Source organism: Talpa occidentalis, unplaced genomic scaffold, assembly GCF_014898055.3.
Source record: "Talpa occidentalis isolate TD23 unplaced genomic scaffold, MPIMG_talOcc4v2.1 talOcc4.15, whole genome shotgun sequence".
Classification (NCBI taxonomy): Eukaryota; Metazoa; Chordata; class Mammalia; order Eulipotyphla; family Talpidae; genus Talpa; species Talpa occidentalis.
In genome coordinates, this window is record NW_023601543.1 from 66,934,727 (window position 1) to 66,959,632 (window position 24,906).

Genomic DNA, 24,906 nt, shown 5'->3' on the forward strand with positions numbered 1-24,906 from the left:
GTCACTGAGAAATACAGTGAGAGTAAAGTGATTAAAGACAAGTTTGAAGATTGACTGGCCTCAAGGTTTCAGAGTGAGGGTAAAGACAAGAAGGATGAAAACAAAACAGCAGAAACTTGAACAATACCTAATGAAAACGTCAAATTAGAAGCCGATTCTATCATAGAAAACATCAATCCACTCTTACATTCTCCCTCTCCCAATATCCACTATCCAAGCACGAATCCAAAATATATCACGCCTCAGGGAGAAACAACATAAAATTTAATTTAGAACTAGGCATTTTGCTTTACAAAAACAGAGACATGATTAAATTTATTATCCAGGATGTAAAATCAATATAGCAAAAGGGATATAAGAAAAATAACTTGATAAAAAGTCGTTTTCTATGTACACAGAGGCAAAACCAAACTGAATAATTATTATATGAATATTCTGAGCATCAAAAGGAAAATGACATAAGAAAAATATATGCATATAAATTATGCATACTTTCTTCAATGCTATGTGAAATGAATTTGAGTATGGTATCTGTGCTCTAAAAAAATCAAAAGTACTTAAAGGCTGATGGTTTATTTATCTTATGCGATCAAGAAGTCCATTACTCATAGAAACACTGTGTCTGGAATTTAATGACTTTGTTTTGTGCTTTGACTGAAAAAATGTAAGAGTAACCCAAAGAAAATAAATACTAAAATGTTCCCTGTAAAAATAAGAATTCTACATATGATGAGAAGGATAACTAGTGTTCCAGGTCATAATATTGTAATTCACTTTCAATAAATAACCATCATTACTGCATTTCCATGGCAACCACAAGGGGGAAGCCCAGTCCATTTAACCATGGTTAGGTAGGAGAAATACAAAGAGTGCCCATACACTGTGCTTTTCAGGCACAGTTAGTGCCATATCACGAATCTGATAAGAACCCACAGATGAAATCCAGATAATATAACTGCCACTGTTTGATTATCTGTGCAAAATAACTGGAGGTTTATCTATAATATCTGAAGTGTGAAGGAATATTTTCTTTATTATCTGATTAATCAATCACCTTTTACTTTCTCTAGGTTGGGGCAGGAACTAATACTATTAACAGCAACCAAAAAAAAAAAACACACAACAAAACAAAACAACATGGTCAAATGAATTTGCTAAATACTGAGAGAAGCATATACCTTCCATCTCAGATTATAAACTGGAATTGTGCTGAATCGATCCAGGCTAATTGAAAAGATGAAATATGTCTACCTCAACGATCTCCAGTGAAAGGAAAGGCCTACTCTTGTACTTGTTAAATTTGTTAACATCCCTACCTATCTACCCACATTAAAGTGCATTTACATTAATACTAAAGCTTGTTCATAATACTTCCTGGAACAAACACTGGTAGAGTTATGTAAAAAGCATGATTTGGAAATGACTGACACAACAAAATGCACCTAAGGTAAGATTTCTACAAACCAGGACTCCTCTGTGAAATGAAATATAGTCTGACTAGATTCCAAATGATGAATATTCCTAAATTAGAGATGAGAAGGAAGGGAGGAAGGAAAAGAGGGAGGACAGATGCGAAGGAGGGAGAGAAAGAGAGAGAGAGAGAAGAAAATAGGGACTCATGGACTGATAACAGGGATGAGTGGCAGCACACATCATTGTGGCAGGCTGTTATGCTTAGGATGATTAAAGGAAAAAAAAAGTCCAAACATTCAGAATTATCAAATTTTCACAATCAAAGAGCCATTTATTGTCACCTGCTCTTTCTAGTCATTATAAAAGGTGTTTTTCATACATTTAGTCTTTATGAGCTACTCTATTTTACAAATAAGGAAACCAGCGCGCATAGAGTACTTTTCTCAAGATCATAAAGCTAGTGAGAAGCTAGGTCTAGTTCTGAAATCAACTTTAACTCCAAAGTTTGTTTCATTTTCCATTCACACAGATGTGAACTTCAGCTGGTTATGAAGCAGATAGAAAGATCCATATCTTTCCATCTAGCTAGCAAGGCATGGGTATATATAAGAAGATATGTTACAGCTTACCCAATCTATAACTGACAATTTTACTTATTTATATTTTGTGTCTTCAAGAGCTCTTCTCAGCAAATCACAATGATGTTTGCTAACTTTGACAGGCCACTAGGTAAATGAGAGTTTAGTTACTGTTATAAAAGCTCAGTTTTATAAAGGAATATTATGAGAAATTATAAATTCCAGGGAATGGCAGAAGCAAGTCTAAGAGATTACTAAACGAACAGAACACAAGGAACCATCAGAAATGGTAAACCTGAAATTATTCTATTAATTGAAAAAATTTAATAAGTTTTAAGTTCTGAATTTAATTGGATTTTACTATTTGTATTAAATATAGACTATAAAGAATTTGTGGATCCTTCTAAAATAATTCACAATCTAACAAAATGTCATTCTGAATCATATCATTATAATCAAACTAAAACTCAACGAAAAAAATAACTATGTTCCTCTCTATCTCTGATAGTTAATTTTGTCTATTGGCGAGGCTATGGTGCTCAATTGTTCAGTCAAATATCAGACTAGATATTGCTTGAAGGTGTTTTTTAGATATGATTAACATTTGAATCAGACTTTTAGTAAAGCAGATCACCTTCCACCTTGTGGGAAGACCTCATCCAAAAAGCTGATAGCCTTAAAAAAAAAAGACTGCATCATTAATTCTCTCCCAGATCTCCTGCCTGCCACTCGGCTGACCTGTTCTACATATTTCAATTTCAAAATTGCCATCCCACACAACGGCCAATTCCTTAAAATGTCACTCTATTACTATCTCTCTATATATTTCCTACAGGCTCTCTTTCTCTGGAGGACCCAAAGACAGGATACATAATTTTATACCAAATTTACATATGTATGTATGTATGTAGAAATAAATGTCCAATGACCACATTTGACTTACTTCTACGTCTTAGCACCATTATCCAGTACACAGTCAATATATTACTAGTGCCTGAATACATAATTAAATGAATAAATCAAACAGAATAAACTATTACCTTTAACTGGAGTAATGGAAAATGCCATCCCTTTTGCTGTGTGTACAGGTTGCCATTCAAATTGCACAAAATAATTCTGACGATTATACAACCTAACTGTAGCCCGAAAACATTTTTTCACCAAGAAGCCATGTGGTCTCAATACTAGCTCACTGGAAGATAGTTCAAGTCTTACTGGGTGGATAACTGCCATCACGAGGATGTGTCCACCAGGTATATTGTTTACTGTAAAGGTGAAAGACCTGTAACACAGCAAAAGCATCCAAAGTTCACGGATAGTAGTTATTTGCAATTACAGATTTAGTTATAGGTTAAAAAATCACATATTAATAGTCATAATTAATCATTTATAAGCAATACATTGAAATAATTATTAAAGATAATTACCACTGAAAGATGAATCTACAAATGATGCACATACAGTTTCCACTTGGAGGGTCGAAATATACTATATTATTATTAGGGTAAATAAATACATATTATAGAAAAGGACACTTTTATTCTGGCAAAGAGAAATACAAAAAAAAAACCTACTTCCAAAATTTTCCAACAGTGGGAGATTCAAACAACACTGAAATATGAGTGCTGGATGTAGGTGGAATCACATATGAAAATTGATTGGTCTTCCGAAGTTCATCCAAGTTAACATCTAACTGGATGATAATATGCATTGATAGCATATTAATAACATGCAGTAGACGAGTATTTGTGGAGTTGGCACAAATATCACCATAGTTAAGAACAGTGGGCCCTGAAAAATGAAGAGCAAATTATTAAGTTTAAAGTAGGTAAATGTGTTTATTTTTTTAAGTTTTTATACTCGCCATGATCAATTAATTTATAAAAATAGCATTTAGAAAAACATTTATTATAATATCACAAATTATTAACCAAGCTTTTTATCTAAATGACCATTATATGATGTTTGAGTCTACTGGTTAAAATTCAATGTATTCTAATTATTTTATATATTGCAAATATATACTAATTACATGGAAAAATTATGTAACAAAATTACTAGCACTAGGTGTAGGACATGACAATGGCAGCATTCTAAAATTGAACTGTGATGATGGTGGCATAATTCTTTAAGTTTACCAATATTCCCTGACTTGCATATTATAAACTGGTACATTTTGTGGAATATAAAATTATACTTTTTTAAAAAGAGAGAGAAATAACAGGCCCAAAATGGAGTCATACGAAGCCACACCAAGATCTTATTACTGTAGGAGAACAAAATTCTGCCACTCTCAAATGTCTTTGGCAAGAGCTTTATTTCATGGGAGGGGCTCTGAAGGCTGGATGGAAGTTGCTTTAGATATTTATCTATAAAATTCTCTCTGTAAAGACCTCTCTCAGGATGACTTAATCTTATCTCTTTTTTGGAGAAGGTAAAATTTAAATTTGCTTCCTTTGTTTCTCCATAGGAGAGAACATCCCCTCTCTTCCCCCAACCTCCCTGTTCTAGCTAAACTATTTAAGATGGTGTCCAAAGCCATGTGGGTAAATTACTCAGTCATGCTGGGTCTCTAGCTTGTAAACAGGAAGCATATGTGTTATTATTAAAGCTATATACAATTCTGTCTATTATCAATCTTTCTGATGCTTGTTTATCTGCAGCCTAGAAGTCAGAGTGGTGCAGGATGCTTTTCTTTATAGCCCAACAAATCCAAACCTAACTGCAGTTTCAGTCTCTCCCAAAAGTGGAAATTTAAATTAACCAGTCTGGTGTTTCCTGTTCTGCATTAGTAAGGTGCTCTGCATGGTAAAGATAGCCCTTTGCCTTTTCCTAGTGCAAGGTGGCTTTGTCTGAAGTAATCCTTCTTCTCTTTTGCTAATGACTTTGCCCAATCCTCCTTCTGACTATAAAAACCTTCCATTTTATAAAACTTCTTACAGAGCCCTTTTGTATTGCTACATGGGATGCTGCCCAAGTCATGAAGCATTGAATAACGCCAACTAGATGTTTAAAATGAAATCAGTTAGATTTTTTGATATTTAACAATTTCAGTAAATTTGTTGAAAATACAGACTTGACCAGGTTCTTATAGATTCTTACCAACTACGACTTGATGAATTTGCTTTGGTGTCAAAAGTAAGCTGCAATCGTGTTTTTCATGGGGGGTAGAAGGGTATGATTTAAGTCCTTTGAGAACCTGTAAAAATCATATATTCCAAAATTAACTGTTAAATATTAGCAAAAGATATTTTAAGAAATCTCATGGCAGCCTCCCTGGTGGCACAGGGGGTTAACCACTGTACTATGAAGCAATCTGCAGCCTCTGCAGCACAAGTTGGATCCCTGGCCAGGGAGCTACCCACATGGCACAGCAGACCTCTCCTGTCTCGCCTGCTGCTCCCCTCAGCAGTGTGTTTCAGTAGATCCTTCTGTTCTGCTCCCACTCTGTCTCTGGTGAATCCTCTCACCCCCCCAAACCTCTGGCCTGTACCCCAGTTCTTGTATGCATAAATAAATATTAAAAAAAAAAGAAATCTCATGGCATAATTGTAAAATACTGCACATGCCTTTCTTTTCAGACACTTTGTCTCTTTGGAAGATATATTTCTGATACTCAGCAATTGGTGAGGTTTGATCCGACACTCTGAAAAGACTTCCTCTTCTACTTCCGATAGTGAGAGTACAGGTGACTTTATGCCTGATGCTTGCTGTAATCCTATCTCTGAATCAGTGTATGAACTCCTGTATAACCTATTGAAAACATAATAATGAATATCTGAGGCCAAGTTCTTTAGAAAAAATATCTGTAAATCCAAATATTCTCCATTGTGCAAGCTGTTGCTGATCACTCAGAACCACCAAAGGAGACTGATGTACTAAGCTGCATAAAATTGCTCCTTCTGAGGAGATCCCATTCTAAAATATCTCCCCAAGGAAAATATGTCCACCCTACCACACTCAGCGACAGCTCACAGTCAATGTCTGAAATTATGCACAAAATACAAGCCCTTGACTCAAGGCAAGAACAACTACGTGGTATAATGTAAGAACAGCATAATCTAGGTGGTCAGGCTGAGTGTAAACCATACTTGAAACACATTATTTCCAAGTTACCACCCCTGCCCTTTCTTGCTTCCCTCATCATGTACAGGTTTCTCCTAAAAGAACTCTCTCCAAATACTTCATGTGCTGCAATCCCTGTCATGGTTTGCTTCTGAGGAAAACCACCAATCAAAAGAAAGGGGGAAAATTATCAAGTAGTTCACTGTTGCTATTTTCATACATGAAAAAGCCATTCAAGTCACTAACAAGAAACTAAGGAGTAAAGAAAAAAATTCCTGGCTCTACAGGCAGTATAATCTGTTTCCTATTGATTGAGGAAGTGAACTTTACCTATCTGTTTCTTTCTGCAGGCGCACTTCTCTTAAATGTTTAATGTAGCTCATATAATAGTTCTCATGTTCTTTCTTTTTCATTTTTTCAGATTCAGTATAGGCATAGTCAGGATCCACATAGTTATATCTTGGAGTCTTTGTGAAAATTGTCCTACAATATGAACAAGTCATATGAATTTATATAAATATGCATTTATTCGATCAGTATTAAATGCTGTCTATGCCAAAGGGTTGAGGCAAAATGGTGAAAAGGACAGATTCTAGCCCTTTCCCTTATATTCTATTATATATCAAGATATTATTACACTTAGCAGTAGAGTGGTATCTAATTTTCTTCTTAATCTAATCAGAGAAAATCCTTAAAGTCACCAGGAAATAAAGGCATTTATTCTAAACCCATTCTTAGTCAAGCAGGCAATTTGGACAGTTCTAGATTACAGGTGGGACTAGATCTGAATCTGATTATGTTGGAGGAACATTATGGACTCCAATCCTACCTCCATGCCAAAGAAAAATCAGGCTCTGAGGACTAAAACTCCCATCATGCCATGAACCTACCATGATGTTTGACTTCCTGAATTGGGGAGTTGCTGGAAACTAGGGTGGAGTTAAGCATCCATGCTTGGGATAAACCCAAAAACCTGTGGGTTTGCATACTCTTGGCTTTGCCTGCTTTTAGCATGTACCCACCAGGATCCTAGATCAGACAGCGTTACTGGAAGGACATATTGACCAATTAATCTGTTCTCCATCTTCTCATTTCCCTTGAAAACAAAACTTCTGTTAAATTTTCTTTGTGTGCATGCTCTTGAGTCTTGTCCTAAGTCATTAAGCATGTGGGTGAGGACTCACACCCAGGTCATACTGTTTGCCCTTGGGGATGCACTGTAACAATTAGTGTTCTTTTAAAGCTTATTGATTTTGAGATTGAAATTTGAAAAAAAATATATCAAATAATAAACCCTTGGGTTAAACATCCTACTTTCTTATTATCTCAGAGTTTATAAAATATCAGCCATGTATTTATACAAAAAAATTCATAATAAAACTGAAAACTACATTTCATATTCACTGGGTTTATGCGCTTCATTTTCATTCAGCATATATTTTCCATAAAAAAGCATAATTATTCACACCTTCTAGTCTTGATCTATCACAATTCTCAGCAATTTTATTAAGTTTCTCATCCCAATAATTAACTCATGAAGCTGTTAGTCATACAGGTAAAGCAAATTTAATATAATATTTCTCCCTGTTTTCATCAATTCCTCAATGGATATAGTAAGATTGCTTCATGTCAGTTGAAGTCTTTAAGAGAGAGAGGCAATAAGAAACAAATACTTTGTCATTCAAGGACAGTTGTTAATACTTGAATTTCCCTTCAGGCTCCAGGAACCTTAACCACCATTGGAAGCAAGAAGTTAAGTGCTGGGCCTCCCCGGTGGCGCAGCGGTTGAGCGCTGGGTTGCGAAGCTGCGCGCGGCCTCCGCAGCGCCGGTTCGATCCCCGGCTGCTCCCCGGCCACCGAAGGAGGGTCCCACATGGCGCGCAGACCTCTCCTGCCGCCCGCTGCTCCCCTCAGCAGTGTCCTTCGGTCCTTCTGCCTGCTCTGCTTCCCGCTCTGGCTCTGGTGAATTCTCTCACCCTCCCGCGCTTCTGACTGTACCCAGTGCATGTATAAACAAAACAAACAAACAAACAAATAAATAAAGCACGCCTCTATAAAAAAAAAAAAAAAAAAAGAAGTTAAGTGCTAAATCTGAAATCCCCTAGTCTGTAACAAAGAGAAAAGCAGCAACTCAGAACAGTGGACCAAATGCCTGAAGTGACAAAAAGCTGGCTATATCTTTATCTGTTTACTACCTTCTTGAAGACTATACTCCAAGAAATACCTCTGCAGCTTTGACTACGTGATTTTAAGTGCGCAAAGCACAGGACCTACACATTACTATGTAAGTAAAACATTTTTCCTTGTTTATCCAAAAATATTTACCAAGTGCCTACTACATGCCTGACACTGTTTTTTTTTTTTTTTTTTTTTTTTAAGATTTATTTATTTATTTATACAAGCACTGGGTACAGTCAGAAGCGTGGGAGGGTGAGAGAATTCACCAGAGCCAGAGCGGGGAGCAGAACAGGCAGAGGGACTGATGTACACTGCTAAGGGGAGCAGCGGGCAGCAGGAGATGTCTGCGCGCCATGTGGGACCCTCGCCCGGCAGCCGGGGATCGAACCGGCGCTGCAGAGGCTGCGGGCAGCTTCGCAACCCAGCACTCAACTGCTGCACCACCCAGGAGGCCCAACCCGATAATGTTTTAAGCAGAGGACATAATGCAGCAAACAAAAACTAGACAAAAATTCCTACTTTCTTTTTTTTTGTTGTTTTGTTTGTTTGTTTAGATAAAAAGTTTATTGAGGAGACAATGGACAGAAATAAAGTGGGACTCCCAGGCTGGTGGAGCCAGGCCAGGGAGGGGGCAAGGAAGCCCCAAAAATTCCTACCCTATTTTCTACTAAAAAATTGTAAAAGGTAAAATGCACTAAAAAATAAAATAGTAATTATAATTACCAAAAATTTAATATTCAGTAAAATCTCATTACTCAAAGTTACTAATTGCTAGCACAAAAATAACTGAACTAATTTTGTATTTCTATTCATACAGAAAAGAGCAACTTGAGGAAAACAATTATGACAATGGGAAATGTTTAACTGTAATGGGCAGGAGGACACGGAGCAGGGTCTCTATGATCCGAGCAGACAGGGTAAAGGAGGGGTCCCTGAGCCCTCAGTGATCAATAGATCAAAAGCTTTTCAGGCTTTTATTGGGATTTACCAGATACATGGCAGGCAGGGGTACTAGGGGGCCGGGAGGCTGGCAGGCCTCCCTGCCCCCAGCAAGTCTTCACTCTACCTGGACTCTCCAGTGTTCTCTGGTGGCCTTGTTCTCTGCTGCTCTCATGGTTCTATTTGCTTCTCTGCTCTGCTGGCGTACCCATGAGGTCACCCTTATAAGCCCAGCCTTAGCTCAGGTGTACCCACTTACGCATGCCCACACCCTACTCCAGGTGTCCACCATCAGGCATGTATGGAGGGATACATCATCACAAGGATGATGATCCCTATGACAGGGATCCATCATCAATCCTAATGGCAAGAGGGCAGAAAAGCCTGATACTTTTTCACTTACCCTACATTAACCTTCAAAAAAATTCTGGCATTTTTAAATTATTTACTATTTATTCAAACAGAAACAAATTGTTAATGTTATATTAACATATTATGCTGCCAGAGGTAACACCATGGTTTGCCATCTATTTTCTATTCATTTCCCCCCCATAATATATATCAATTTTGGTAAAAAATAAATTAACACATTATATATCTGCCTATGTAGCTATCTATTTGTATAAGCAGAGATTCAGAGAATAGCGAGGAACAAACTCTGAGCCAGTGAATGATGTCCTGAACATACTCTACTCTCATCTATAAGCTGACAAGATTTCAAGGACCTTGGATTACAATTCCCAGGAAGCCATGACCCAGACTTCCTGAATGGGGGAGTTAGGAAGCAAAGTGAATATACATTGGCAGTGGAACAAAAGAGAAAAGGGAGATACCTGGAGAAGAGAAACGTGGGTAAGAGATACACGGAGATACCGCTCCTGAGACTTTAGAGTTTTGGCAGAGATAACAGCATCTGTTATCTTGACCTCATGGAGGATTATAGGGTACATTGGGAATTCAGAGTCTCTCCTTCTGCTCCAGCTTTCTGGGACTTCACTAGCCCTTCCTGGCGGTCCCCAGAAGGAACGTACCGTGGACTTGTGGCAACTTTTGGTCTTAGATGCCCTGCTTTGGGCCAAGTCTGTCTGGCTGGGCAGTTATATACTATTGGAAACTGATAACTGAATTGATGTTTCTAAAGTTAAGAAGAAATTAAGATTCCTAAGAGGAGGGATGAGGGAGAAAGAGCCAAAAGGATCCGTGGAAGGGAAAACAAAACAAAACAAAACAAAACAAAACAAAACAAAAAAACAGACCTCAGGCCTCGCCGGTGGTGCAAGGGGTTAAGCACAGCACTATGAAGCTATCCCCGGCCAGGGAGCAACCCTGGTGTAGCAGACCTCTCCTGTCTCACCCACTGCTCCCCTCAAGTGTGTATTTCAGTCAGTCTGCCTATTCTGTTCCCCACTCTGTCTCTGGTGAATCCTCTCACCCGCCCCCCCAAACCTCTGGCCTGTACCCATTCTTGTATGCATAAATAAATAATTCTTTAAATAAACAGACCTCATTTTTACCTTCTAATGTGGTAAATATTGATATATCTAAAATTCATATTAAAAAAAACCCAAGATGGGCCTCCCTTGTGGCACAAGGGGTTAAGTCTCAGCACTATGAAGCTATCAGCAGCCACTGCAGCACAAGTTCAATCTCCAGCCAGGGAGCCACCCACATGGCGCAGCAGACCTCTCCTGTCCCACCTGCTGCTCCCCTCAGCAGTGTATTTCAGTAGAGCCACCTGTTCTGCTCCCCACTCTGTCTCTGGGGAATCCTCTCACCTCCCCCTACCTCTAGCCTAGACCCCAGTTCTTGTATGTATAAATAAATCTTTAAAAAAAAGTTAAAAACCCAAGAATCAATATGTAATTTACCATAATACTCAGTTGACTTTTTGCCTAGGTTTTTGGGAAGCATGTGTTGAGATGGATTATTTATCAGCCTATGACCCTGAAAGTCTGCAGAGGCTTTCCAACCCATGTAGGAAATATGGCAAGTGTAAAACAGTTGTGTTAAGAACCAGTGAGATTTGAGGGTTGTTTGCTACTTTAGTGTAAATAAAGTGTATCCTGACATGCATGCTACTTTCTTGCAAAGATGAGATATTTGCAATGGACGCAGCCCCAATTACATAGTTTAATTCAGTGTATATATATATACACACACATATTTTAAAAATTAAGTTAACATTGGTTTACAATACTGCATATGATTCAGAAATAGAGGATCCACTTCTGGTGTATGTCAATAAACCACACCCACCACCAAGCTACCCATAGTCCTCCAACATAGTCCATTGAGGCCCTACCCTCCTTACCTCTCTACCATCTTCCACTGCTACCCCTCAATGGTAGCCTCAGTTTTACAGTCAGATTTCTGGTATTTGTTTTTGGTTTGATGTTGGCTGACTGTTTTCTTTCTCTGTATTTCACACATGAGCAAAACCACCTAGTATTTGTCTTTATCCTTTGATATTTCACTTAGCATAAACCCCTCCAGTTCCATTCTTAATGTTACAAATAGCAAGATTTCATCTTTGTTTATAGTTGAGTAGTATTCCATTCTCTGTGTGTGTGTGTGTGTACACACACACACACACACATATCTCATATTACTTAGCCCACTTAATAACACATCCTTGGGCACTTACATTATTTTCAATAAGTTAGCCATTGTAGATAGTGCTGCAATGAGCATATATCCCTTCAAATTAGTGTTTTCAATTCTTCAGGTACATACCTAGCAGTATAATTGCTGGGTCACGTGGTCTATTTATAATATTTTGATAAACCTCCCTACTATTTTCCATAAAGGTTAGACCAGTTTACATTCCCACCAACAGATTGTAAACATTTTAAAATAAATAATTGCTTTCAGGGCTATCTTTGAAAGGTGGGGTAGAGTGTAGTGAGTCAGAGGGAAGGATGGGTACTACATAATTACTAAAAATGGAGTATGAGTGACTTTTACAATTTTATGTTCTATGGTACTTGTCAAATATTAAAAAGAGAAAGCTTGATGTGGATGGAATTTTTCAAGTAAAATAATAAGACAAACTATATAAAAACCCAGAATTTTCCAATTGTGGATAAAAAACAATTACAACCTAAACCTCAAAAGTTATAGCAAGAAAATGGCTATAAGATTAAGTTGGCTTAATGACTTACCAAAAGAAAAGAGACAGAGAAAGTTCAAGGATATAATCAAGTTTAGATAGTCCACTAATAGCACATGAACTGTCAAAAAAGAAACTCATTTCTGTCTCATAGGTGTAGAAACCACTGTTGGGCAAACAGCCCAGATAAAGATACCAGGATGCCTGGGTTTCTTCTTACTATGGATACATGTAAATTGAGGTTTACTATCACTTATGATCATATTTGGGGAGTTTTTGTTCACTTTGGGAAATGCTGCTAGAAATGTGACTTTGAGGGGATTGAACAAAGATGATGATGATAACGACGATGACAAGGATGACTGATTTTTCACAATTTAAATTTTTTTAACCTTAGATAAAATTCATGCTCTCAACCATACTTAATGAACATGAACATTCTGAGGAATTCATAGATTTTGAAAAGCGATTGTTTCTATCATTCTATATTAGTCACATCATATTTGAAAAATTATCTGGTAAGCCATTCACTCCTCAGCAAGCACATAGTACAGGTGATAAGAAGTTAGATAAATCAAATGCACTAGCAATTCAACAACCATCGTTTCCAATGTAGAAAAATGAGAAAATAAAAGTTCATTACAATTAGGACTACTACTACTACTATTGCTACTGCTGCTGCTGCTGCTGCAAACATTAGTTACAAGAGGATCTGTAAGACCTCACATGTCATGTTCATCATTATGTTTTTCAAAATGTCAGGTGTTTAAGCAAAGCATGTTACCTGAAACGTTTATGCTGGTCTCCAGACCTGATACTTGCAGTTCGGTCATTAGGATAGGCTATCAGAGCATCCTTCACTGACTGTTTACCTTGGCGATGATTGTGAATGTTTGTAAATTTTGACTGAAGCATTGCAACATGTGTACTGTCCTTGTATTTCACCAAATCTTTGATCACAAACTGTCCCGTAGGATTACTAACCAAAGGAGATATACCTTTAATAGAAATGAGTATTAAGTTTAAACATGATTTTATGAATTTCAGCTTTCTAAAAAATATTCATTAATTAATACACTATTCATTCTACATTACTGATTCTAACTTAAAGCTAAGTCCCTATACATTCAGAAAATAAAAATAATCATTTTAATAAATGAACCTACACAAAACAATCTATCAAAATAAGTAACAAAATGCATGCATAAAAATAGTAATTTGAAAAACTGGATTGACCCATATGAAACTGAAGTTTGTGTAGGTTAAAGAGAGATGAATATCAAGCTATTTCATATGGTTCAATGAGAGAAAGATTACAGAGGACTGGATGAAATAGCAGCAATAAGAAATTCCATGGAATGATTAAAACCAGCTAATATTGTATTTAAACAAAAAAAATGTGGAAGAATAAAATATAAAGCCATGTGTCTTGGAATAGTTCATTTCATGGACCATTCTCACTATGGTGAGGTGGTATCTCAGTGTAGTTACATTTCTCTTATAATAAGTGACGTGGAACGTTTCTTCATATGTCTACATGCCACCTGAATGTCTTCTCTGAGAAGTATCTGTTGAGGTCCTTTGCCCACTTTCAAATGTTTGATAAATTTTATATCTCATTAAACCAAATTATTCAAAGTACAATCCTCAAAAGGACATTAGAATCTACTGGGAACATGTTATTAATGCAAATCTTTGGGTTCCAGCAAAGACTAACTTAATCAATGCGGGGATGGTAAGTCAGTCGTAATTATTTTAATAGGTCTTCTAGGTGATTTTGACAGACACAAAAGATAAAATCCACCTGATTAGATCATATTTGAAATATGTAGCTAAGTAATTAATATATTAAGATAATCCTATGTTAACCAAATTAACAAAAAAAAAAGATTAAGCATTCACAATAACTTACCAGGATTAATGTCCATCACAACTTCTTTGCTGGAAGGTTTACAGACACTGTTGAACTCTAAATATACATGATGAAAAGGTTTCAGCGATGTAGACAGTAAATCTTCATTTGCCACTGCGCCAATAATTTGTATGCATTGCTTCACACTAAAGATCCCAACTTGATGTGGAATGAATGAACATGTCACATTCTAGAAAAAAAGAAGAAAAGTAGCTAACTGGTATAGATTGAATATTTGTGAACTCCCAAGACTCATGTTGAAATCTAAAACTCAGTATAATGGAATTATGAGCTGGGGTGTTGGAGGGTAATTAGGTCATGAGAACAGAGACTCCTGATTAGCATTCTTATAAAAGAGGCTCCACAGAGCTCTCTAGCTCCTCCTCTACGTGAGGAAGAAGTTTTCAAGCAGGTAGAGGCCCCTCACCAAATCACCAAATCTAGGACTTCCATTCACCAGAACTGTTAGAAACAGATGTGTTATTTCTAAACAACACACTTATGGCAAACCAAATGGATTAAGAAAACAATACCATACTGTTAGGAAAAAATCAAAAGTAAACCCAAAAAATAGTTTATAAAATTTTAAGGAAAGTTACTTCATCGTAGTGATAAAACATCCTTTTAGAAATATATACTGCATTCACAAACCTTTAAAATACATACTGCTGGAAAATAATTTAAGAAAAAAATTAAGAACAATGGTAGAAGCACTTCCAGTATGACAGCTGAGGGACCTCCAGTCATCTACTCCTTTTTTTTTTTTTTTTACTATTTGAAAAACAGGTTTATTAGAAAAGGGAAAGAAAATTAAAAGACACTTGCATAGACACAAGTGGGCAGGAAGAGCTGTCCCAAAGGGACAGGTTTGCTGAGAGAGTCCTGCATGGTTGCAGGCAGGCGGCCTTGAGGAGAGCTGCCTCCACTGAGGGAGGTCTATGAGAAGTCCTGGCAGGTACAGTTCACCAGCAGGCAGGAAGCTGCTGCCCTGCAGAGGGAGAGAGTTGGTGAAAGGAAGCACCTACAGAGATGCAGGTGGGATGAAAGACTGCTGCCTCTACTCCTTTAAAACAGGAAAAGAACACGGTCAAAAATCAACTCCTTCAGATACTTGAAAATTACCCAAAAGCTGGGTGAAATTCAAGGAGCATTAAAAAAAATGGCTGAATCTCTGAAAAAACAAAAGGCTTTATGGCATTTGTACTTGCTGGACTGTGGTAACTGTGTAAACTATTAGCCTAGCAGCCAGTAAAGGACAATGGGTTTGTAGTTTTCCACAAAGCCTTTCCCCATAGAGAAAATTATCCCTATTTGTCCTTTCTCTAAGCTAATTAGAGTGTGTACTATGTGGGCATACCTTTAACTGACTTGATTCAGAGCTCACTCTATGAACAACTCTCTCTGCAGGGTTTTGCTGCTTCATTCTCCCCCTTCAAAAAAAATCAGTGACAACTACAGAACATCAGAGAAACCTGAGGTGGTATTGCCACTTAAGGCTAATGAGAGGCTAAGCAAAACAAAGACAAGCAACAGCTAGCACAATGACAAATAAAAATATTCAGAAGTTATTTGAAAGCTCCTGGGTCTCCTGATACCATACAAGTGTGAGGATAGCATATCCTCCTGGGAAAAGTTAAAGTTCTAATCTCTCTCTCTCTCTCTTTTTTTTTTATTTTATCAAAATCACAAGGAATAACAAGTGTTGTCAGAAATATGGGCAAAAGGGAATCCCTGCACACTGTTGCTGGGAATATAAATTGGGGCACCCACTAAGGAAAACCATATGGAGGTCCACCAGAAATTAAAAATGGAACTACTATATGATCCAGCAATCCTACATCTGGGTATATAGCAAAAGAAAACAAAATCAGTATTTCCAAAAAGATATATGCACTCCCACCCTCACTGCAGCATTTTTCACAATAAAAAAAAGTTGGAAACAATTCAAATGTCTATCATGGATGAATGTATAAAGAAAACATGGAATATTATTCAGCCTTAAAAAAGAAAGGCTGCCATTTGCAATATGTATGAATCTAGAGTATGTTACGCTAAGTAAAATAAACCAGACACAGAATACTGTATGATCACACTTATATATGTGGGATCTAAAATAGTCAAACTCATAAGAAAGAATAAAATGGCAGTTTTAGAGGTGGGAGGGAGAAGGAAATTGGAAGATGTTGGCCAAAGGGTACAAAGTATGTTTTATGAAATGAATCTAATGTACAACATAGAGACTATAATTAACAATACTATATTACAGACTGGAAATATGCTAAAGGGGTAAAACTTAGTGTTCTCACCATTTAAAAAAAATCACAGCTATGTAAGGTGATGAATATGTTCATTGACTTGATTGTGGTGATCATTTCACAATATATGCATATATCAAAATGTCTTGTTGTGTACCTTAAATACATTCGATTCCTATTTGTCAATTATACCTCAATAAAACTGAGAGAAAATAAAAGAATGTTGAGGATAAAGCTGGGGACTTGTGGGGCAAATATAAACTGAATATTTATTGCCATCCCATCCGAGTACTTTGATATGTATTGAAAGTTCTAATGTCTCCTTTTGTTTAATTACATGCTTTGTTTCTGTAATGAAAATATATACATAAGAAAACCTGTAGATGAATGTTTATAGCAGTGTTATTCATAATAGCCAAAAGGTGGGATCAATTCAAATGTCTATCAACTGATGAAGGAATAAACTAAGAGGCAGCCCTATGAAGAAATGAGGTTCTGATAAATACTGCAAGACTAATGAATCCTGAAAATACTAGCTAAATCAAAGAAATCAGACACAAAGGCAACATTGTATATGATTATACTTATATTATCAAGAACAGGGAAATTTATAGACAGAAAATAGTGGTTGCTAGGGGCTAAGGAATGAGGAGAAAAGGGAGTGGCTGTTAATGACAGGGTTTCTATGGGGGGCATTGAGAATGCTGTGGAGTTATATAGTGCTGATGGTTTCACAAATCTATGAATATCTGAATACTACTGAATTGTATATGTTACATGTGTGAATGTTATGTTATATGAACTATACTTCAGTAAAACTAGATTTTTTTTAAAAGAATAAGCTTACCACACTTCTCATTACTGTAGAAATCACAGTTCTCCAGGATCCCCCACATTTCCTACATTTACTTTTTATTAATTTAAAACTTACTGGTGCTAAAGAAATCCAGAAATATAGAAGGTGAAAAATTATACTAGGAACTAATAGATATGTTTAGTTGTATGTTTGTATGTTACAGGAAAAAAATTATTTGAGGTGGTAGATTTACGAGATTTGGACTAAAGGAAGCCTAGGCAGGCATTAAAAATAAATTTTCTGCATCATTTAGTTAGCCCTTGTTATTTTATAAATACTGATTAAATCTTTGCAAATTTGGTGTGGGTTATTCTAATAAATCAGTAAGTTATAAATATGAGTTGGACACTTAAATATGCATACAATAGTTCTTGATTGCAATTGGAATAAAGCTTCCAACAATAACTTTAAGAACCATATCACTACACAGTGGAGAAAGGATATAACATCATAAACTGAGGCAAAACTGAAATCTTTCATGCTTGCTACCATTTAAAGAAAGTTTTGGAAACTTTTTGTGTAATATGCCAGACAGCAAATACTTTAGGCTTTATGGGCCTTACAACTTTCCCACAACTATTCATCCTTTCCTTTATTAAATGAAAGCAGTCAGAGACAAGAGGTGAAAAATAAGAGCAGTTATGTTCCAGTAACAGTTTACTTTACAAAATAGCAAATGAATACAGTAAAGTGGCAGGATGCAAAGTTAACATACAAAAATCTATTGCATTTCTATATGTAAATAATGAACTAGCAGAAAGAGAAATCAGGAAAACAATACCACCTACAATTGCATTAAAAAAATTAAATAACTTGGAATAATTTTATCCAAAGAATGAAACACCTGTATACCAAAACCATAAGACATTGTTGAAAGAAATGTGAGAATACAGGAAGAGATGGGAAGATATTCTGTGCACATGGATTGGAAGATTTAGCATCGTTAAAATGTCTATATTACCCAATGCAGTCCCTATGAAAATCCCAATGGCATCCTACACAGAAATGGAACAAAAAGTCATGAAGTTCATTTGGAACAACAATAGCGTGAATAGCAAAAATACTCTTAATAAAAAGGAAATGGCAGTATCACACTCCCCAACTTCAAAGTATATTATAAAAGGACAGTAATTTTAGAAGTTTTCTACTGGAATAAAAAGATACACAAGTCAATGGAACAGAACTGAGAGTCCACAAATAAAACCACACTCATGTGGATAACTAATTTATAACAAAGGCGCCAAGAGTTTACAATGCAGCAAGGAAAGATTCCAACAGTGCTGGGGAAAACTGGACAGCGACATGCAAAAGAATGGAACTAGACCACTGTCTCACTCTATACACAAAAAAATAATTAAAAATGGATTAAAGACTTAGATGTAAATCCTAACACCATGAAGTGCATGGAAGAAAACATACGCTACCCACTCACTCCTTGACATCAGCCTTGGAGATGTGTTTGGGGACACTACTTCTACAAGGGAAACAAAGGCAAAAATAAACGGGACTGTACCAAGCTAAAAAGCTTCTGCACAGCAAAAGAAACTCACATCAAAACTAAAAGACATCCTACTCAATTGGAGCACAGCATACATCCAATAGGGGTTTAATATACAAAATATACAAAGAACTCAGAAAACTCAACAACAAAATACCCTATTAAAAAGGGCCAAAGAGGTCCTCCCCTGGTGGCACAGCTGCTCGCAGCCTCTGTAGCGCTGGTTCGATCCCCAACCACCGGTGAGGGTCCCACATGGTGCACAGACCTCTCCTGCCACGCCCGCTGGTCCCCTCAGCAGTGTACTTCATTGGTCTGCCTGTTCTGCTCCCCGCTCTAGTGAATTCTCTCACCCTCCCGCACTTCTGACTGTACCCAGTGCTTGTATAATCTTTTTTAAAAAAATAAAAAAATGGCCAGAGACTTTAAATAGACACCTCTCCCAAGAAGATTAACAGATGGCTAACAGGCACATGAAAAGATGTTCATCATCACTTTTTTTTAAAGATTTATTTATTTATACAAATAACAGGCCAGATGTGCAGGAGGGTGAGAGGATTCACCAAAGACAGAGTGGGCAACAGAACAGGCAGACTAACGAAGTACACTGCTGAGGGGAGCAGCGGGTGAGACAGGAGAGGTCTGCCGTGCCATATGGGTATCTCCCTGGCCAGCCTGGTATTGAACCCGCACTGCAGAGGCTGTAGACAGCTTCATAGCACTGTGCTCAACATGCTTCGCCACTGGGGAGGCCCTCATCATCACTTTTTATTAAGGAAATGCAAATCAAAACAACAATGAGCTATCGCCTCACACCTCTGAGAATGGCTCTTAACCAAGAGACAAGAAACAAGTGCTGGAGAGGATGTGGTAAGAAGGGAACTTTTATACACTAGTGGTGGGAATTTTAATTGGTATAGCCATTATGGAAAGCAATATGGATAATCCTCAAAAACTTTAAAATAGAAATCTCATATGATCCAGTTATCACTCTTCTGGGTATTTACCCAAAAGGTACAAAAGCACCCATTTGAAGAGATACATGCATCTCCATGTTAAATGCACCATTATTTACAATAGGCCAAAGCTGGGAACAACCTAAGTGCCCAACCATTGAGGAATGGATAAAGATGTGGTATAGATACACAATGAGATACTATTTACCCATAAAATGGGAAAAGAAAGGTGAAAAATTCTGCCATTTGCAGCAACATGAATGAACCTGAAGGGAATTATGTTTAGCTAAAGGAGCCAAGCAGAGAAAGACAAACACCACATGAATTCACTCATATGTGGTAATAGAGAAAACAGAGATAAACTTTCGGACTATAAGGCCAATTAGTGGTTACCAGAAGGAAAGGGAAGGAAGCAGGTGGGTAAATCTTAAAAGGGGGACAAGTGTATGGTGAAGTATAGATCTGGATTTTAAGCAGTGAACTTAATGTAATACGCAATATGCTGATTCTCAAAGATGAACACATGAAATTTATACGTTCTAATGCAACGTTACTTCAATTAGAAAAAAAAAGTAGATGTGGGGAAGCGCAAGGAGCTCTGCTGTGCCATTCTTGCTGCTAAGGGTCCATGCTGCCTCTACAATGACTGCTGAACCAGAAAACAAAACACCACTCAGGCAGGAGGCAAAATTTAGCCTGTGAACTACTGTCCGCCAAGGCCTGGTTCAGAGATGGAATGGGAGTTAGCTGAGCAGAAAAGTCATCTAAGAAAAGCTGGCCCTCGCATCTAGAAGCTGGCCTGGCATCTACAGATACGCCTTGGGGGTCTGTTTTTTCTGTCCTGTGTCAGCAGTACATGGCCTAGACCAGTTACCTATCACCAGTTTCAAATTTGAAGTCTATTTAAGGTCTGGCTCTTATGTCACCATGGCAGGAAAACCTTTCTACCCTGCCTGTAAGCAAACACAGTTCTCTGAGCGTCCCTATCACCTAGCTACAGATCTCCTTTAACCTATTTTGCATTCTTCTTAAACCACGCCTGTTTGTTTCTATGTCATTCCCTTCCTTGTGCACTAAAAATTTTCTTACCGGCAGCCAGCTGGAGGGAAGAAAGCAGCGTCAATCCGCACAGGGCTGCTAGGAACCGCAAGCCCTTGGTCAAGGCGCCCAATGGCTGTGCTGCGCCTGCGCTGGTGATGGAGCTGGGGGCCCATCGCCAGTAGCACAGCTGAATCCACTCACCTCCCAAGGAACCGAACCACCCACCTAGTCACCTGGACCACCTGACCTCGGCCTGGGTGCCGCCCACACAGGAATCCCCCCAACTGCCAAGAGCCGGAGATCTGGGGGCCGGAGCACCTGTGAGGCCTGCAGGAGTCAATCTGGGACTGCAGGCCTGTGCCAGGGCCAAGACCTGAGGCTCTGCCAGGACCTACGCTCAGCTCCTCCCTAGCTGGTGCTGCTTCAGCTTATGACAGCCTGCCCGCCCCCACATCCCTCCTCCCTGTGCCCCAGACACACAAAGCCCGTGACCTGTGGCTGCAGAGTGCCTTCCTGTAGGGTAAGGTAAAAAGTATCAGGCTTTTCTGCCCTCCCGACATCAGAATAGATGACGGAACCCTGCGGTCCCGAATGCATGCCTGATGGTGGGCACCTGGAGTAGGGCGTGGGCATAGGTAGATGGGATTCACCTGGGCTAAGACTGGGCTTTTAAGGGTGGCGTCACGGGGACACCAGCAGAAGCAGAGAAGCCGAGAGCAGAGAAGCAGAGAGAACGACAGAGAGCCCAGAAAGAGTGAAGACTTGCTGGGGGCTGGGAGGCCTGCCAGCCCCCAGGCCCTCCAGCACCCCTACCTGCCATGTACCCAGTAAATCCCAATAAAAGCCTGAAAACCCGCCGAGGTCTCCAGGACTCTCTCCTCCTTTACCCCGTCTGCATGGGATCATAGAAAACCTGCTCCATGGCCATAGCTGACCTTACACTTCGACATCAGCCTGGTTTGAGGTGGATTGGGGGTCAGGGTCAAGAAGGAGGACACAGCCATACAAAAGACTCAGAAACTTAGTCCTCAATAAGTACTCGGACTACTGTGTCTGCTTCCTCCCTGTAGGGTAAATGACAGTCAGGCTTTTCTGCCCTCCCACCATTAGATTAAATGCATGCCTGATGGCAGACACATGGAACAGGGTATGGGCATGCATAGGTGGGTACACCTGGGCTGAGACTGGCTTATAAGAGCAGAAGAACTAGAGAAGGTCGAGAACACCAGAGAGCCTAGGAAGAGTGAAGAGTTCCTGGCACCCCTGCCTGCTGTGTACCTGGTAAACTTAATAAAACCCTGAAAAAAGCCACCGAGGGCTCCAGGACTCCTCCTTCACCCATCTGCTCCAATCATACAGATCCTGAACCGTGCTCTTCCTGCCGCTGCACTCCCATACCACCTCACCTCATAGGAAGGCAAGGCCTAAGCTCCACAGAGACGAAATTGCCAGCCCTCTCTGTTTCTGTCTTGGGTTAGCTGGAACTGGGGCCCATGGCACTGGACCTCCACTTCCACTGCTTGTATGCACACCCAGATTGGCTACCCTTCAGTCTGGTGTTTGGACCCAAAGCATGTTGCAACCCCCTTGGTGTGGGCGTACCTGCCTCCCATCTCCTTTCATTTTTTGCTGCTCTTGGCAACTGCTGGCTTAGGGGCATCCCACTTCTGGTCCCTGGATTCCACTGCCCTAGACAAGGGCTCCAGGATCAGTTCCTGCACCCACCGTACCCAGAGGGCAAATGCTCTGTGCTGGATATTGGCGTTTAGTGGCCAATCTCTTGGGCATGAGATAAATTAACACCCGCAAGAGCAACAACAAAATTCTCAAAAGCAGTAACTGTGTTTTGCACATATTTCTATTCCCTGCAGTGTCAAATGCTTTCCTGGCATGAAGAAAGACACTTAAATAATTATGGACACTGTGTGACTGTCAATACAAAAGTATTCATAACTAGTCCACAGAAGAGAGACAATTTCTAAACACTGGTGGAATAAATGTAGTTTTTAATCCCTTCATGGCATTTTAGTAAACCTTAAAATATCTGAAGCATGTTGGTGAGGATGTAAACTGGTCTAGTCACTATGGGAAGCTGTGTGGAAGTTCCTCAAGACACTAGAAATGGATCTGCCCTCTGACTCAGCTATTCCACCCCTAGGAATCTACCTAAAGAACACAAAACCAATAATTTGAAAGGAAACCCACACCACTATGTTTATTGCAGCACTAATTAAATAATTACAGTAGCCAAGATATGGAAACAACCTAAATGCCCTCCAAACAAATGACTGGATCAAGATGTGGTATACAGGCACAACGGAATACTACTCAGACAAATACCAACCTTGAAAGCTGACCATAGATAGGAGGCTTCTATGAAGGGAGGGGTGAGGGGGAGGGTAGAGAGGTAGGTGGGAGGATGGGGGAGATAGGGGGTAAGGGTACAGGGGAATATGGTGATCCACTATGGGTATTTTGTGGTGTGAGAACTATGGTGACCACACCTGAGGGGAGAAATACTATACTGTCCAAAAATTAAATCAAGAAAATAAATATTTGAAGCATGTGAAAGCATAGAATAATCATCTTACCTGGATACATCCTTCATCAAGCTTGCCCCTTTGAGGATCGATTTTAAAATGTGCTGTTTTTCTAAAGTCATATACCACAGGAAGTGACTTGGAATGATTGTGCATAATACACGTAATTTCGGAACATTCACCCATGAAACAAGGTGCAAAATCAAGGACCTGTCCTGGATCAAAGTGTAATAAGACAGGAAGTCCTGTTCCTGTCAGCGCTAACTCCACTTTGCGATATCGATCACCTGTAAAAATAATAATAGCTTTTTAACATAAAGTATGTTTTTGGAGTCCAGAATATATTTGCTCAGTCCAAACAGTGTCATATGAAAGACCTAATGACTTGGATAGCTCATTCAATCTTTGATTCAACAAAATTATCAAGTGCCTTCTCTGTGCCAGGTAGTCTTCGAGGCCTTGGGGATACAGCAGCGAATAAAAAAGTCATCATGGACTTTATGTTCAAGTGCCGTGATATTGACAATAATACAAATAATCAAATAGGTAGCATTTCAGAAAGGAACGTTGCTATGGGGAAACATAAAGTAGAGCAAGAGAGATCATCATAACCTGGGGCTGCTCCTTTTATAGGGAGATCCAAAAGGCCTGTCTGATACATATTTAAGCAAAAATATAAAGGAACCCTGGAAGAAAATCCTGTCAACATCCAGAAAAAAAAATTATTTCAAACAGAGAGGACAGCAAATACAAAAATTCTAAGGCAGGATTTTTCTTGGCATGTTTTGAAAAAAATAAAAACATAAGAAACAAAATATGATGGGAAGAATAGAAGAATGGTGAGACACAGTGGTATGATTTTAGATTTTTCAAAGTAAACAAAATTTGCTGAATGGATGTAGAATAGGAAATTGAATATGTGATAAATGACAGTGATAAGATTTTTGATTGGAGCAACTGAAGTGATGGATTTCCCATTTCTTTTTTTAATTTTAATTTTTATTTATACAAGCACTGGGTACAGTCAGAAGTGTGGGAGGGTGAGAGAATTCACCAGAGCCAGAGCGGGGAACAGAACAGGCAGACTGACGAAATACACTGCTGAGGGGAGCAGCAGGCATGGAAGAAGAGGTCTGCCCACCATGTGGGACCCTTGCTGGTGGCCGGGGATCGAACCGGCTCTGCAGAGGCTTGCGGGGCAGCTTCACAGCACGGCGCTCAACCACTGCGCCACCAGGGGAGGCCCGATTTCCCGTTTCTTGAGTGAGAAAGACTGCAGGAGGGACAGGTTAGGGAAAACCAGAGTTCTGTTTTGGACCTATTATACTTGAGACAACTATGAGACATCCAATTAGAAATGTCTACTAGATCACTTAATGTATTTACAAACTTCGAGTGAAGGTGAAGGAAGAAGCACTGGAGGTTTGAAGTGATGCAAAGGTGTGTGATATTAATCACAGATGCTGAGAATGTTAACAAATGGACAAATGCAGCAGGAATGTCAAACTTCTTCAAGGACCCACTCGGGATTAGTTACTATAGATATAAAGTGAACCCTCAGAGTAC

The 24,906-nt window shown here is 38.8% G+C and overlaps 1 protein-coding gene across 1 annotated transcript in view; it reads right to left on the reverse strand.

The window, feature by feature from the left end:
• The window catches only part of CFAP47 (cilia and flagella associated protein 47), a 330,871-nt gene that overhangs the window by 283,115 nt on the left and 22,850 nt on the right, over positions 1 to 24,906 (reverse strand). Inside the window, exons 8-15 of the mRNA XM_054695900.1 lie at positions 23,392 to 23,627; positions 14,195 to 14,384; positions 13,067 to 13,280; positions 6,387 to 6,539; positions 5,561 to 5,744; positions 5,094 to 5,190; positions 3,566 to 3,782; positions 3,032 to 3,273 (exon numbers count right to left, since the gene is read on the reverse strand). Coding sequence (XP_054551875.1) covers positions 3,032 to 3,273; positions 3,566 to 3,782; positions 5,094 to 5,190; positions 5,561 to 5,744; positions 6,387 to 6,539; positions 13,067 to 13,280; positions 14,195 to 14,384; positions 23,392 to 23,627 — 1,533 coding nt within the window. The remainder of the gene's footprint in view (positions 1 to 3,031; positions 3,274 to 3,565; positions 3,783 to 5,093; positions 5,191 to 5,560; positions 5,745 to 6,386; positions 6,540 to 13,066; positions 13,281 to 14,194; positions 14,385 to 23,391; positions 23,628 to 24,906) is intronic.